Source organism: Hemicordylus capensis, chromosome 1, assembly GCF_027244095.1.
Source record: "Hemicordylus capensis ecotype Gifberg chromosome 1, rHemCap1.1.pri, whole genome shotgun sequence".
Lineage (NCBI taxonomy): Eukaryota > Metazoa > Chordata > Lepidosauria > Squamata > Cordylidae > Hemicordylus > Hemicordylus capensis.
Genome location: NC_069657.1, coordinates 458,457,417 through 458,472,931, shown reverse-complemented (window position 1 = coordinate 458,472,931; position 15,515 = coordinate 458,457,417). Strand labels below are relative to the sequence as shown.

Below are 15,515 nucleotides of genomic sequence, written 5' to 3'. Positions count from 1 at the left end.
GCCTTCCGAAACTTCCCAGCGCCCCCCCTCAAGCACAGCCAGGCATGGGGTCCTCTCCGGCCAGCGGACGGCAGGCGCCCGAGGAAGCCAGCCCTTGCCGCAGGGAAGGCCGCCGGCGAGGTCTGTCTTTCGGAACCCACCGAGGGCGAGAATCCCTCCGGAGGGACCCGGAAAGGGCGTCCTGTTCGGGGGGGGGGGCGGATCCTTCCTCCGCCGCGGCCACGAGATGCGGCTGGCGGCGCAGACGGCCGGGAAAGGGCTGAGCGGATTCCGCGGGCGGGGCCGTCGGCCCTGGGAGCCGAGGAGGAGGCGACGGAACCTGCCGAGGCTGCTCCAGCCGAGCGGACTCTGCCGTTTTCCTTGCGCTCCGCTCCCCCATCTTGGCTGCGCTTCGCAGAGGCGCCAGCCGAAGCGGGCTCTCTCTGTGCTGGCCAGGAGGCTTGGGGCTGCTCGGAAGCCTGGGAAGGCCGAGAAAGCCGCGGGGAGGACGGGCGGCAGTCTGGGGGGACCCTCGACCCGGACCCTTCCGCCAGGCAGGCAGGCGTGGGGCCGTCTGGAAAGCGCACGGGCACACGGCGACAAAGTTCCTCACCTTGCTCCAGCCGGGAAGGGCAGACGGCTCGTTTGCTTCCTGCCAGGCAGAAGAGGAGCGCGCCAGATCGGGAGGCAGACGGGCGGTTGCCTGCCCCCGCCCCCGCCCCCACCCCCTCCCCCGGGCTGCCACAGCAGGCAAGACAGAGGCAGCCTCTCTACCGTCTGAAGCCACCCCAACACACCTGCGACCCCCACGTCTGATCGGCACAACTCCATCTTGGCTGAAAGAAACCACGCAGAACCGACAGCCTCCCACCCGCGCGCGCCCGCCCGCCCGCCAATTAACGAAGGCCCGAGAATGATCATCCCAGTTCCTTTCTTACACCACCGGAGAGGTGGAATGGAAGGAAGCGGGAGCGGACGGCCCGCTATGTCCTGATCAGCATCAGCCGGAGGAAGACACTGTGCGCAGCAGGCCTCTCCGAAGCTCTCCGAAAGGGCTTCCCGAGGCGGGGCGCCCCCATGGCTCCTTAGGCCAGAATACTCCCTCCTCTCTGGGCGTGGCAGGCGAGCCTGACCCAAAGAGCCTTTCATTCATTCATTCATCCATTCATCCATTCATTCGATTTCTATACCGCCCTTCCAAAAATGGCTCAGGGCGGTTTACACAGAGAAATAATAAACGAATAAGATGGCTCCCTGTCCCCAAAGTGGGGCTCACAATCTAAAAAGAAACACAAGATAGACACCAGCAACAGCCACTGGAGGTCCTGTGCTGGGGGTGGAGAGGGCCAGTTACTCTCCCCCTGCTCAACAAAGAGAATCACCACGGTAAAAGGTGCCTCTTTGCCCAGTTAGCAGGGGTTGTCCAATGGGACGACAGAGGCAGGCTGGCTCGTGCGGAAGAAGGCTCCATCCGGGATGCACAGCTGCAAGGGCGCTGCACTCGGGAGGCGGGCACGTCTGAGAAAGGGAAGCAACCCCGGCTCCATGGTCACAAGAGCGGGGAAGGGCCACCCGAGGAAGTGAGCCTGGAGGTGTTAAATCTATAGCCCTGTCCTCCCTGAGTCAGACTAAGTCCCTTTAGAGCCATCCAAGCTAGTGGCCATCACCACATCCTGCAGCAGAGAATTCCATAGGTTAATTCTGGGTTGTGTGAAAAAGTACTTCTTTTGTCAGGCCTACATTCCCCAGTATCCAGTTTCATGGGATGACCCCTGCGGGGTTCTAGTGTTGGGAGAGGGAGAAACATTCCTCTCTCTCCAGAACCTGCATAATTTTATACACCTCTATCATGTCCCCCATTTTATACACCCCCTATCATATCCCTCATGTCTTATCCAAACTAAAAAGCCCCAGATGCTCTAGCCTGGCCTCATAAGAAAGGTGCTCCAGGACCCTGACCATCTTTCTTGTCCTCTCCTGCACCTTTCCCAGTTCTACAATATCCTTCTTAAGATACGGTGATCAGAACTGTATACAGTGCTCCAAATATTTTTGCTAGGACACCAGCAGTTTCACATTTGGGTTCCTTCAGAACTCTTGGGTGATGCCGTCTGTCCTTGGCGATTTGTTAATTTTTAGTTTTTCAAGACAGTTTCAAACATCTTCTCTCATCACCTCAAATTGGCCCAGTTCTTCAGCCTCCAAGTCTGAGAAGTTCGGTTCCCGAGAGCGTATATGGTCAGTATCCACCATGAAGAGAGATGCAAATAATTCGTTCAGCTTCTCTGCAATCTCCTTATCCTCCTTAATAATCCCTTTCACGCTCATATCATCGAAGGATCCAACCGCCTCCCTGGCAGGTTTCCTACTTCTGGTGTATTTAAATAAGTTTGGGTTCTCCCCCCCCCCATGACACTTCTAGCTATCTGATCCTCAGACTCTCTCTTTGCATCCCTGACGGTCTCCCTGCATTTATTCTGCCAGAGTTTATGTTCCTTTCAGTTCTCTTCACTTGGGCAGGACTGCCATTTCCTGAAGGAACTCTTTCCCTCTTTTATAGTTTCCCTGACTCGACTTGTTCGCCACGCTGAACTTGGTGGTACTTTCCCTCCTTCTTGGTAGACATTCCAACTGGGCTTCTAGTACTGTGGTTTTAAATAAGTCCCCGGCTTTCTGGGGGGATTTGTCTCTTCTGACTTTCCCTCTCATCTTCCTTTTTACCAGTCCCCTCATTTTCGAGAAGTGTCCTCTTCTGAAGCCCATCGCATCTGTGTTGGACTGCCTTGGCAATACTCCACTCACACACACGCTGAACTGGATCGCACGATGGTCACTGCTCCGGAGTGCTCTGCAACTTTGATATCGCCGTACCAGGTCTCTGTTCGATGAGTGTTGTGAGCCGCCTGAGCAGTAGTGGACTAGAGGGGTGCGGTATAAAGATTTCAGATCCAATCAATCAATCAATCAATCAAACAAACAAACAGGAGAGGTCCAGGGACTCTGGACCCGGCCTTATCTGCCACTGCTCCTGGGCTTTGGAATGTGCGCCCTACGGCTATTAGAGGCTTATGAGTTTCAGCAGCCTTTAAAGGAGCCCTAAAAACATATATTTGGCGCCTGGCCTTTCTTTATGACTGAAATGATTTTAAATTGGTTTGAATTTTGTATGAGTTATTTATTTGTTTTCTATCTGTGTTTATACTGGGCGAGGCAGTACACACGTTGAATAAAGCCCTGCCTTCTGCCATTCGAAATGGCAGATAGAGGCGAATACCGCTCCGGAACCAGCTGTGTCCCTGCGGGTCGGGCAATATCGAGTCCACCTCGCAGTGTGCTTTATACTGTCTATATCATAGGGACCTTCGCCTGGCCTAGACCGAACCACATCTTCCTGGGGCTGGTCCCTCCCCCTTGCTGCGACCCCTGCTGCAGCGACCCCTTCACCACCAGGGCAAGATCGCAGTCATGTTTGCCCAGAGGTCAGCGCCAGGGGCCGGCAGGGGAACCATGAACCCTGAACCCTTGTCCTCCCCCCTGGAGCAAACTGTGGAGAACATTCCTGTGATTCCTCGGACCACACCGACGACATTTCGTAGTCACTTCTGCGTTTTCCGAACGTTTAGGACGGCATGCAAATGGGGCCCCGCCTGTCACATTGGTCAGGCCCATCCGAGCACGAGAACACACCGAGAGCGGCAAGCCTCCCAGTGCGGTCGCCTGTTTTCCAGCGCTCTTGAAGAGGTGTAGAGCTCTTCAAAATTAATAGTGAGCATTCGTGCCCCCAGGTGGTACTGACCTTCCCAGCTGGCTCCCTCAAGTACTATCTACTGCTGAAAGGGATTCAGGCCGAAACAGACGATACAGCTCTATCCGTAGCAGACAGTCAGCAATCTATGGCGGCTGGTCCCGAGAGTGGAATGGAACCTCCATGCTCAAAGGCAGTCTACCTCTGAATGCTCTTGCTGGGGGAGGGGAACAACAGCAGGAGTGGGCCTGCATCTCTGGCTTGCGGGCCTCCCGGCTAGGGTTAACGTCTGGCTGGCCGCTGTGCGGAGGAGGATGCTCCTCGGAGAAGGTCCCACTTTGGACCAGCTCTCAGGCTGGCTGCTCTTAGGAAAGAAAGACCCCTGTTAGCCTCTCGCTCGCTGCAGGAGAACCAGGCTGGGGAAGCAAAATGCTACTCGCCAGCAGGCCACCCCTGGCCCCGCCTCCCGCTGGGCTGGGAAGGAAGGACGCCTGAGGGCAGCTGCGTGCCCTTTGGCCGGCTAGCGGACTCTCCGCAGTGAGAGGTAGCAGCTCACCCCCAGCTGAAGCTGGCCTGCACCGAGGCTCCCAGGAGGCGCGGGCACCCTCGCTGGCGGGACCCCTGGGGAACCGCGGTGGGTGGGGCTGGCTGGGCAATCAACAGCGCAGGCGAGGAGGCGGCCCAGGCAGGCATCCCGGCCGGCCCCCCTGAAGGCTCAGCACCGGGAAGCTCCAGAGGGGCGGACCCGCGGGCAGTCAGTCCCGCTCGCTGCCTTCCCACTGCAGCTCCAGGCGGGATTGGCTTCTCAGTCTCCCCACGGATTCCCCTCGGGTCGGGCTGCAGGCTGAACGACAAGCTTACGGACCCCGCCGCGGGGGGTGGGAGCGAGAGCGAACAAGGCGTCTGCTTCGGCCACTGGAAGCAGCAGCTGCCCGAGGAGGAGCGAGTGGGCCCAGCCGTGGCCATCCAACAACCCGCGACGCCCGAGAAGGCCCCTCACCACGATCAGGGCTACGACCTCCGAGCGCACCTGCTGGAGAGCAGAAGGGTCGGTGAAACCAGGGGGACCTGGCCGAAGCGTCTCTCGGGTGGGCCTAGCAGTGGGGCGGGGAGGGATCAGTCGGAGGGACCCGGCTCTTCCCAGGCCGAGAGCCGCCTCTCTCTCCTGGGCAGACTGGACGGTGCCTGAGGAGGTGCCGCTGGACGGACGCGGGGGCGGGAGCTGCAGGCCAGTCCTGGCCACTCCCGGGATGCTCTCGTCGTCCGACTCTTTCGGGGGCCCTAAACAAACTCTGCTGCGGAGCGCGTCGGGTCGGAAGACCAGGCGGGCTGGGGGGCGGGTGTTGCCTTCGGACGTCCTGGCTGCGGAGTCAGAAGGCACGGAAGAGGCCCTCTTTGCCCGACTGGCGCAGGAGACTGGTCCAGCGGCACCTCCTCAGGCACCGTCCAGTCTGCCCAGGAGAGAGAGGCGGCTCTCGGCCTGGAAAGAGCCGGGTCCCTCCGACTGATCCCTCCCCGCCGGCCCAGGTCCCGCTCCCCCGCCCCACCGCTAGGCCCACCCGAGAGACGCTTCGGCCAGGTCCCCTTGGTTTCACCGACCCTTCTGCTCTCCAGCAGGTGCGCTCGGAGGTCGTAGCCCTGAGCGTGGCGGACACACACTGCGCCCAGGTCCCGGGGCTGTGGGGCCGCTTGGAGGCGGAAACCTCGGTGGGGAGCAGCCGGCTGTTGCAGGGGCCGAGGAGGACCAGCGCACAGCCAGCAGCCGGGTGCTCGTGGAGCAGCTCATGGACGCCCCGGGCCGCCCGCAGGGACGGCGCTTGAAGGGACGGGTTGCCGCTGGGCAGTCCCAGCAGGCAGCGGGTCGGCGCTCAGACACCGTCGACAGAACAGCCCCGGGGAAGCCCCGCGAAGACGGGCACAGAGGGGGCAAAGGGCCCTACATGCCAGGTCTCTGCAGCAGGGTTGGGGCTGGGGTAGGCGGAGGGGGTCGGCCTCTCGCGGAGCCCCTGCGGAACAGCGGAGAGGCTGTCCGACCCGGAGGCGCGTGCGAGGAGGGGCCGCGGGGGAGAGAGGCCAGCCCGCCCCGCAGGAACCACGGGGGCCGCCCGTTGCTCCGGGGCGGCGTGAAGGGGCGCAGCGGCGCGAGCGAAGACTGGTCGGCCGGCGGCGGGGCGGGGCGGGGGAGGGCGTCGCGCCAGCCGCAGCAGCCCAGCGCCGCAGCCTCCCGCCGGGGGCCGGAGGAGCCCGCCTGCGCCCTGCGGCTTCCGGGCGGCCCTCCGCCCAGGCCCAGGCGCAGGAGCCCGCCCCGCCCGCCCGCTTCCAGCCGGCCTCTGGGGCTCGGGCGCAGGAGGCGGACCGGAAGCGCCGCCCGCTGCCTGCCGGGAGCTGAAGTCCCACCCGGGAGGCAGGCGAGGCGAGGGGAGGGGCGTGACGTCAGCCGACCGCCTTCTTCCCGGCAGGCTGTGCGGCCACGAGCGGAAGGAGGGCGCCCAAGATGGCGGCGGCGGCGGCGGCGGCAGTGGCGGCCCCGATGGCCGGGCAGGGGGAGGGCGGAGAGGCGGAGGCACGGCTGCCGCCTCCGCCGCGTCGGGGTGGAAGGTGAGGGGTCGGTCTCCGGTGGGCAGGGCGGGACCCCGGCGAGGGCTGGGAGGCCGCCCTCCTCTGCGCCGCTCCGCCTGGGGAGGGGGTCCCCCACCTCTCTCTCTCTCTCTCTCTCTCTCTGTGTCCGTAGCGGGGGCCGGGAGGCGTCGGCGTCGCCGCTGGAGAGCCTGCTGCGCTGCCCGCCCCGCCCGCGCCGCCTGCTCCGCTGCCTGCCGCCGCCCTCGCCGCGCAAGCGGAGCACCAGCCAGTGCAAGACGGAACCGCCGCTCCTGCGCACCAGCAAGCGCACCATCTACACCGCCGGCCGCCCGCCCTGGTACAACGAGGCCGGCACCCCCTTCAAGGAGGCCTTCGTCATCGGTGGGTCACGCAGGAGGAGGGGGCCCGCCATGGGGCGCTCGCAGGGGCGGGGGCGCCCAGCCGGAAGCCGCAGTGCGCGGGCGCCGCCTCCCCCCTCGCTGCTGCTGGCGGCTGCTGCTGCAGGGCCTTCCCGGCCAAGGTGGTGCAGCCAGGGGACCTTCTCCGGGCCTTGGGCCTCGGGTCACCCGTCTGCCAAGAAGCCTCTTCCATGGGACTTGCCAGCCGTGGGAGGGGACCTTGGGGTGGGGTCGGGTGTGGCTGGCATCTCTTCCCAGCACTTGCGCTCCCCAGCCCCCCCCCTTTTCCAGGCAGCCCCTTTTCATTGTTTGGGGAAGCCAGACTACTGGCCTGTGTAATCATGGGGGTATCTCCTCCTCCTCCTCCTCCTCCCCCCCCCACACACACACCCAGGCTTGTGTGGCGGAAGCGCCTCTGGCAAGACGACCGTAGCCAACAAAATCATTGAGGCCCTGGACGTGCCTTGGGTGGTGCTGCTCTCCATGGACAGCTTCTACAAGGTAAGCAGCAGCAGCAGCAGCAGCAGGGCCTCCTCTGGGTCCTGCCTGAGGCTCCAGAGCTGGGTTGGGGAGAGGAGGAGGAGGAGGAGGAGGAGGAGGAGCCCTGCCTGGCTGATCACCCGCTGGCCTCTGGCGCTCTCCCAGGTGCTGAACAAGGAGCAGCAGCAGCAGGCTGCCCATAACGAATACAACTTTGACCACCCGGATGCCTTTGACTTTGACTTGCTGATCAGCGTCCTGCGGAAGCTTAAAGAGGGCAAGAGCGTTAAAGTTCCCGTCTATGACTTCACCACACACAGTCGGCGCAAGGAGTGGGTAGGTAGGGTGGGCCTGGGGAGGGGAGTGCTACCCCCACGTAACTCACTGTGTTAGTCCAGGGTGCACAGCGCCAGTGGGCCAGAGCCAGCCATGACTTGGGACATGGGGGCAAAGGTCAGTTTTCAGTACAGTGTTAACTACGTTAACACTTCTTGTAAGAAAATGTGAATAAAGTGAGGGGGCAGCAGTTTGGAGTCGGGGGTGAGGGGTGATGTTGGTGGGCTCTGGCCCAGGGGTAGGGCTAGCAAAGCGTGCAGGTAGGGGCCAACTGCCCTGGACAAGCACCGCAGGGAATCCAGAAGTACAGGCTGCTGCTCAAAGGCAGGCCAGGCCAAGAGCTCTTTGTGGCTACTGCTGTTGCTGCTAGGCATTGCTACCCCTGAGCCAGCAAAAAGAAGCTTTGTGGGCCAGACCTGGCCTGATGTTATGCAGGTCTGTGGTCATCTCTGGAAACTGAAGCAGTCCATCTGTGGAGTTGTATTCCTCCAGTACTGGGTCCCTGGCTCATGGCAGGATGAATCCAATGATGAATTCGGCAGCTGGAGAGTCTTCTACCGTTACACCTGTTTCTCTCTTTGGCATCTGAATGGGGCTCCTCAGTTTGTGGGGAAGGAAGCTTGGGGCTTGCTGAGCATCAGGGAGAGGAAGAGTTAATTTGGTTGACTTCAGCAAGTTGCCTTGTCTCTGAGTTAGCAATGTAGAGGCTCAGTCAGAAAAAAGACTGCCGCCATGTCTGTGTCCAAGCCATTGCTGCATCCCAGGTCCCCAGAGCTTGCCTGAGCCTTGCTGTCCCTCTGGAGTACCCTTGGACTTCGGACCTCTTCAGCAGGGAAAGGGAACTCTCTTGATATTGGGGTGTCTCTCCCGGCCCCTGCTCTCCATCTTGGCCTTTGCTGTAGGGGGTGCTTTTGAGCCCCCCCTTGAGAGGGGTCTCCTTTTGCTTCAGAATTGTTAGCAGAATGCTGATGTGCTTTAACAAATAAATTCTAAAGGACAAAAGCAGCTGAAAAACGTGGGCTTCCAGGAATTCTGCTAGTGGAGGCTGCCTCCCCTCCTTAGTGCCTGAGGGGTGTGGCCATGTGGGGTGAAGAAAGTTGTACTTACAAGTGAGATCCCCATGGAGAGCATGGGGCCCCCTTGGCACGTGTGGTGAGTGGGGGCTTGGCCTCTGGCTGTGTGCCCGTGCCCCAGAGGCAAAGCAGCATACCGTGGGCCTCATGGAACAAAGTCCTCTTGGGAGGTGGGCAGCAGCTGTCCTCTGGCCTTGGAGCAGGGCCTGTCTGGGCCGGTTTCTCCAGGATGCGGTGGAGCTGCTCCCTGCCTTCCCACTGAGTCTGCCACACCCTTTCTCCCCTCTCTGCAGAAGACGATCTATGGGGCCAACGTGATTGTGTTTGAAGGGATCCTGGCATTTGCCAACAAGGAGCTTCTACAGGTATCGAGCTGGGCTGAAGCGAGGGGCCAGTGGAGTGGCGCTGGTCAGGAGCAGAGCTGCACACGGTGGGTCCCCGGGGGGGGGGGGTCTCTCTCTGTCCTGGGAGTGATCCTGGCTGGCTCCTGAGAACAGGCCCGAGAAGGCCCATCCAGTCTACATCCAGTTTCCCACAGTGGCCCACCAGATGCCCCTGAGAAGCCCACAGGCCAGCGCTGAGCGGGGCAGGCCCTCTCGCCTGCTGCCAGGTGGTGCCTGTGTGTTCTGAGCCGGAGAAGGGCTGGCTGGTGGGAGGGGCCTAATCCAGTGCGGCTCTCTCCCGACTCCTCAGCTCCTGGACATGAAGGTGTTTGTGGACACGGACTCGGACATCCGGCTGGTCCGGCGACTGAAGCGGGACATCATGGAGCGTGGCCGGGACGTGGCTGGGGTCATCAAGCAGTACAGCAAGTTTGTGAAGCCAGCCTTTGAGCAGTACATCGAGCCCACAGTGCAGGCGGCAGACATTGTTGTGCCCCGAGGTGAGGGGGGGAAAGTGGGGCCAAGGGCAGGGCAGGAGGGGGGTGGGAGCACCAGGGTCTGACGGGCAGGGCCAGGCCGGGCCGAGGCTCAGCTCCGTTGGAGCTGCAAGAGCTAGCCGGAAGGTCGGCCCCTTCTGGCCAAACTGGCTGGTTGCCGCATGGCTTCCCTGAGGCTGCTGGCTGCAGAGGCCTTTGACTTGGCCTCTGGCAGGGGCTCCTCAGGCCTTAAAACGAAATGACGTTTCTCTTCGCTCAGATCTGAGAGTCCACCCTCTGCATTTTGAATGTGAAATGTTTCATTGAAAATTTGGGTTAAAAGTGGATTGTCCTCCAAACCTGAAAGGTGAGCCTCTTTGGCTGGCTGGCATCCGTCTGTGGTAAACAGAGTCTTGCTCTCCAGCAAGCTTCATACATCCGAGTCCTCGTTTCCAGGGCCCGCAGGCGTACTTAGATGCTGCACATCAGTCAGTGTGGGATGTTTGGTGAACAGTGGGCAGACGTTTAAACATTCCAGCTGCAGGGGGTGTGCGTGCGTGCCTGTGTTCTGAGCCGATTGTGTTGTATAGGGGGTGAAGGTGGGCGCTGGGAAGATGCGGATTGGAATCTTACCTGGGCTACAAATGTGCCAGGGAGATCTTGGCTCGCCGCTCTCTCAGCTTCAGCACCCCTGTCTGCAAAGCGAGAGAGCCCTGCTGCAGGGTCCATGCAGAGCCAGTCAGTGGCCTGGCGCTGAGGCCCACCAAGGCACGCATCCTGTGCTTGGAGCAAGAAGGATGGCTCTTCTGGCTGAGCTTTCGGCAGCACTCCTCTGTCAGCGCTGCCCTGGGGGCTCTTTGAGGTATCCTGCGGGGTGCGGAGGGGGCAGTGCCTGTCCCTAGAGGGGGAATGGCAGCGCCAGACTAGCCAGAGGTTGCTGACCGAGGGGCCTCCTCTCCTTCTCCCCCCCCCCTTGCTGCTTCTCCAGGTGGGGAGAATTTTGTCGCTCTGGACTTGATTGTTCAGCATGTGCACAGCCAGTTGGAGAAGGTGAGAAAGGGAGGGAGTGTCTTCCTTGCCACGTGGCGGGCTCCAGCTCCAGCTCTTGCGCCCTCTGCCAAGCCTCCCCACGCCACCCAACACCTGCGTGACCTCCCAGTCCTAAGCGGCTTCTTCCCCCACCTCCCCACTTGACTCTGGAGCCTCCCATCCCATCCCCTTCTGCCCCTGGGTAAGGCTCGGTTCTCGCCAGTGGGGGCCAGGGGGAGGAGAGGGGAGTCCGGGGGGGGGGGGCTGGGGCCCCAGACCAGGCTTTTGGGTGGAGCGGGCTGGGTGCAGTGACTGGCTGTCCTGTTTATCCCCCGCCCGCCTTGCATCATGACCCTGCTGCTGCCGCTGCCATCTCTCCTCTCGATTTAATGGGCTCTTCCTGCCTCCACTCAGCGCGAGATCACAGTCAGGTAAGATGGCAGCTGGGGCGGGGGGGCAGAGCTGGGCCCCTTCCTCTTTGCCCCCTCCCGGGGCCTCGCCCTGTCGCTCTGCCAGTGGGGCAGTGGTGGGAGTAGGGGCCTGCCTGCCGTCCAGCACCACCCTCCGTGGCTGAGGGAGGAGGCAAGGCAGGGGGCTGGGCCACTTCTCCCCACAGTTGCTGCTTAGGCTGAGCAAGGCCCTGTGCTGGCTGCTCCGGGGGGGGGGGCGGGGGGGCGGTGCTCCCTTTGCTGGCTGCTCAGCTCTGCCTGCCTGCAAGGCACCCCCCCCCCCCCCCGAGCAGCTCTTGGGAGGAGGTGCTGCCTGGGACTCCCTGGCTCTGTGCCTGGCTCCCTCCTGCTGTGGGGGCAGGGCAGAGGCTCCCGCCCTGGAAGGGGGTTGCTCTGGCGACTCCTGCCGGGGTGGGGCGGGGGGGCGGGCTCCTCTCCTGCCGCCTCTCTCCCTCCCTGCTGGCCTCCCTGTGCTTGGGGGCTGGGGCAGGGGCGGCAGCAGCAGGGCCAGGCTGCGCTCTCTTCCTGTGCTTCCCGTTTCAGGGGCCCGGAAGGAAGCCTGGCAGAGCTGCCAGGACTTTGGGGCAAGGGCATTGGCCCCGGCGGGTGCCCAGGAGCACCAGGCCAGCCTGGCCGCATGCCTCCGCCTCCGGGCGCAGTTCCCCCCACGCCCCACCGCTGGTGCTGTCAGCGCAAAGGGAGCCCTGGGCAGCCTCGCCCTGTTGGGGAGGAGCTGGCCCTTCTGGGGGGGGGGGCGCTGTGGGAAAAGCCACCACCCTTGGAGGCCCCAGGGTCTGCTGGTGCCGCTGCGGTGGGGCAGAAGGGCGGGTCCTGCCCTCACTCCTGCTCACCCCCTGCCCGCCCGCCCGCCCCTCTCCCCTCCTGCGCAGAGCCGCCTTGGCCTCCGCCCACCAGGGCCAGCCGCTGCCAAAGAGCCTGAGCGTCCTGGAGAGCACGCCGCAAGTCCGGGGGATGCACACCATCATCAGGTACCGGCTGGCCGTGGCGCGGGCTGGGCTGCCCTGCTTTTGGGCTGTCCCTGGGGCCCAAAGCTGGAAGGCTTTGCTGAAGCAGCGGGGGGCGGGGGGGGGGGTCCGTGGGGCAGGGGCTGGGCTGGGCGGACCTGTGCCCCTGCCCTGGATTCGGCTGCCTTGTGCCGAGGGCAGGGCTGTTGCATTCCTGGCTGCTGCTTGTCCCCCAGGAATAAGGACACCACCAGGGACGAGTTCATCTTCTACTCCAAGCGCCTCATGCGCCTGCTGATCGAGCACGCCCTCTCCTTCCTGCCCCTCAAGGTACAGCCCCCCCACTCCCCAGCCGCCCCCCCCCGCCTGGGGCTGCCCTCCAGCCCCGCCCACTCGGCCGCTCTTCTCCTTGGCTTTTGCAGCCGGTGACCGTGGAGACTCCGCAGGGGACTGTCTATGAAGGCAAGCGCTTCCACAGGCAGCGGGTGAGTTGCTCTGCCCCCCCCACCCCCCGCAGAGGGTCCCAGGGGAGTCTCTGCAGCTACCTTGGGTTGTGTTGGGGCTTCAGCAGCTCCTCGGGCTTGAGCCTGGCCCGGCCTCCGCTGCTGAGCCTCCTTCTGTTCCCAGAGCCCTGGCGGATCGGAAGTGGCCTCCTGCAGAGTCCACCTGTTGGCCCATCTCTCCCAGGAGGGCCTCCCCTCCTCGGGCTGGCGGAGGCCTTGCTTGGCCCTGCTGCTGCTGCTGCTGCTGGGGCTGAGCTTGGGCTGTGGGCCTCCTGATCTGGAGCTGGCAAGCGGGGGCTGAGGTCAGGGTGTGGATGAGGGCCGTGGGGAGCGGTCCCAGCCCCCCCCGCCAAGACTGCTCATCCTCACCCCCAGATCACAGGCGTCTCCATCCTGCGAGCGGGAGAGACCATGGAGCAAGCCCTCACCGCCGTCTGCAAGGACATCCGCTTGGGCAAGATCCTCATCCAGACGAACCACGACACGGGGGAGCCAGAGGTGGACAGTCGGATGGGGGGGGGCCATGGGAGGGAGGGGGAGCAGCGGAAGGTGGTGTCAGTGGGCTCCATGATGGCTCTCCCTCCCTTCCTCCCTCCCTCCCTCCCTCCCACCAGCTGCACTACCTCCGGCTGCCCAAGGAGATCAGCGAGGACTACGTCATCCTGATGGACAGCACCGTGTCAACAGGGGCTGCTGCCATGATGGCCGTGCGGGTGCTGCTGGTAGGTGGAGACCCTCTTCCAGGCAATGGGTGGCCTCGGAACCAGGCTGCCCGTCGGGGCTGTGTTTGTGTGGCAGGCTGAGGGCCTGTGGGGGCCAGGGTTGTGGGTCCTCCCGCCCATGCCCCCTTCCTGGCAGAGGCTGGGGGCACCAGCAGGGGGCTTTCTACTGCATGCCCTGCAATCTGGTGAGGGTCTGGCGTGCCGTGGGGTGGGGCGGGGCGTGGGCACTCACAGCCACTTGTGCTACAGGATCACGATGTTCAGGAGGACAAGATCTTCCTGCTCTCCTTGCTGATGGCTGAGATGGGGGTCCATTCCGTGGCCTACGCCTTTCCACATGTGCGGATCATCACCACGGCAGTGGACAAGAGAGTTAACGAGGAGTTCCACATCATCCCTGGCATTGGTGAGCAGGAGCTGCTGTGGGGAGGTGTAGGGGGCTTCCTCTTGGCCTGAGCCTCTAGGCAGTTCAGCTACCCTGGCGGGGAGAGCCAAGGACCACAGACGGGCTGGGGCCTCTGTCCGGGGGAGGGACGCAGGGGCCACTGCAGAGACGAGAGTGGCTTGCTTGGCCGATGCTGCTTGTTGTGCATCTCTGGGGAGTGGGGGGGGGCAAGCTCTGGCTGCCCCTGTGACCCACGTGGCTTGTGTTTCCCTCCAGGTAACTTTGGAGACAGATACTTTGGTACCGATGGCACCCTGCCCTGGTCTGAAAGTGACAACATGGACAGCTGAGCTGCTCCCGTGGGGCAGGGCCTCCTTTCTTGTGGGGGTGCTGCAGAAGTGGGGCCTTGGGCTAGGCTGCACAGCTCCCTCCCCACGCAGTTTTAAGAGCTGCCACCATGCTCGGCATCCTCAGCGGCCCCCAGCGCCCCAGGTGGGCATGCCCTGCTGCTGCTGCTGCTGCCAGCTCCGTGTGTGTGGGGGGGTCTCTGTGGGGCCCTTGCTGCAGACGACCTTGAGCCTCCTGGCCTGCGCTAGCTCTGGGACTCTGCTGGAAGGAAGTCTGGCTGGTGGCTGATGCTGTGTGTGCCCCCTCCTCCCTCTGGGCACAGGATGAAGAGCTTCCTGGGCGGCTGCCTCCATTCAAGACCCTCCTCCTCCTTTCCTAGGGACCGGAGTGCCACTGGCCCCAGCCCCCCTCCCCCCCTCGAGACTGCACCGGAACATGCGGGACCACAAATACAGCCATAAGGGACCTTGCTCCAGAGGCAGGAGTCGCTGCCCCCCCGCCCCCCGCCTGCCCATTGCTGGCTCTGCCTTCCCAGAAGTGGCGCTGGGCCTGGAGCTGGGCTGGGCCCGCTCTGCAGGTGGCTTGGCTTGTGTGTGCCTGTGGCCAGCCTGCCCCCACCATCTGGCCCCTTCCTCCACCCTGAACTCCGCTGCCTGCCTTGCTTTTGTATGTGGTGATAAAGACAGACAGTGACTCCTGCTGCTGGTGGTGCTTTTCCTGGGCCGGGCTGCGTAACAGGCCTCCTGGGCAGGCCATTCGGCTCAAAGGCACGGCGGAAAAGAGGCTTGGAGAATGGTGTGCGGCGCTGTAGCGAGTGTCCTCCTGCAGAGCGAGTTCCCAGCTCCCCATTCCTCACAGGGAAGGCATCCGTTGGGCTTGCTGTCCTGGGCTGGGGGCAGCGTCTTCTGCCCAAACGAAGCCTCATGTGGGCCACAGTGCGGGGGGGGGGGCGCGGGGGGGGGTTGTGTTAGTTTCCCAGGGCGTTGCCTGGCCACTTGTGCATTTTGAGGACCATCTTCAGTGGGGTGGGCAGAGATGCTCTAGAGTAGTCCAGAGTTTCTTTGAGGGTGCAGTTGGATTAAAACGTGACAGAAGAGTCTAGTCTTCTCTAGTCTAGCCTCTGTTTCCCGCAGTGGCCCCCCAGAGGCTTCTGGGAAGTCCCCAGCAGGAGCTGAAGGCACGCTCCCTCTGCTGCAGAAGCTTCCTTAGGCGGGAGACGTCGCCTGTCGCCAGGGAGAGACAAACTCCTTTTAGGGAGCTGCTCCATCTTCGCCTCAGCTGCAATCTGGGGATTACAGCAACACAATAGATGTGATGCTTTTTACACCCCCCACCCCCACCCCCCAAAGTGCTATACAGTTTCTATGCAGTGGTAGGTATTTGTATTGTTTATGTGGTGCTATCAATGTGCAAGGCACTTGACAGAATTAGAGGAGAGTTCACTGCCCCAAGAGGCTTACAATCTCAATACTGTGGGAAGGGGAGAGGAATAGAGGCAGGACAGAACTGCACTACAGTGGCTTTAGGCTGGAGTTGGTGGAGGAGCTTGCAGGAGAACATCTGAAGGCCCCGGGTGATGGAGGCAGAGCAGAGGGTGGGGTGCATCTGAGCGGGGCAGGAGTGTCAAGGCCATGGTGGGCTCCAAGGGGAAGGATGGGAAGCCA

General features: G+C 62.8%; 2 protein-coding genes across 2 annotated transcripts; one reads left to right on the top strand and one right to left on the bottom strand.

Moving 5' to 3' along the window:
- Positions 1 to 3,179: 3,179 nt before the first annotated feature.
- LOC128325420 (uncharacterized) lies at positions 3,180 to 4,721 on the bottom strand. Its single transcript, XM_053251151.1, has 2 exons — positions 4,281 to 4,721; positions 3,180 to 4,083 (listed from the first exon to the last, which is right to left on the bottom strand). Exons 1-2 carry the CDS (start codon positions 4,688 to 4,690, stop codon positions 3,912 to 3,914), a joined length of 582 nt encoding a protein of 193 aa, XP_053107126.1. The 5' UTR covers positions 4,691 to 4,721; the 3' UTR covers positions 3,180 to 3,911.
- A 571-nt stretch (positions 4,722 to 5,292) lies between these two features.
- Positions 5,293 to 14,549, top strand: LOC128325397 (uridine-cytidine kinase-like 1). The gene is made up of 16 exons (XM_053251120.1): positions 5,293 to 5,671; positions 6,184 to 6,322; positions 6,456 to 6,685; positions 7,097 to 7,203; positions 7,348 to 7,518; positions 8,885 to 8,956; positions 9,285 to 9,474; positions 10,439 to 10,500; positions 10,894 to 10,910; positions 11,819 to 11,917; positions 12,130 to 12,223; positions 12,316 to 12,378; positions 12,772 to 12,894; positions 13,011 to 13,118; positions 13,368 to 13,524; positions 13,780 to 14,549. Exons 1-16 carry the CDS (start codon positions 5,509 to 5,511, stop codon positions 13,851 to 13,853), a joined length of 1,869 nt encoding a protein of 622 aa, XP_053107095.1. The 5' UTR covers positions 5,293 to 5,508; the 3' UTR covers positions 13,854 to 14,549.
- Positions 14,550 to 15,515: the final 966 nt, after the last annotated feature.

Bases quoted from the DNA above. Each gene is read 5' to 3' on its own strand.
- LOC128325397 (XM_053251120.1), top strand. From the start codon at position 5,509: ATGGACGCCCCGGGCCGCCCGCAGGGACGGCGCTTGAAGGGACGGGTT. The intron at 5,672-6,183 runs GTCTCTGCAGCA...TCTTCCCGGCAG, and splicing joins CAAAGGGCCCTACATGCCAG to GCTGTGCGGCCACGAGCGGA. The intron at 12,224-12,315 runs GTACAGCCCCCC...TGGCTTTTGCAG, and splicing joins TCTCCTTCCTGCCCCTCAAG to CCGGTGACCGTGGAGACTCC.
- LOC128325420 (XM_053251151.1), bottom strand. From the start codon at position 4,690: ATGGCCACGGCTGGGCCCACTCGCTCCTCCTCGGGCAGCTGCTGCTTC. The intron at 4,084-4,280 runs GTGAGCTGCTAC...TCCTAAGAGCAG, and splicing joins CAGGCCAGCTTCAGCTGGGG to CCAGCCTGAGAGCTGGTCCA.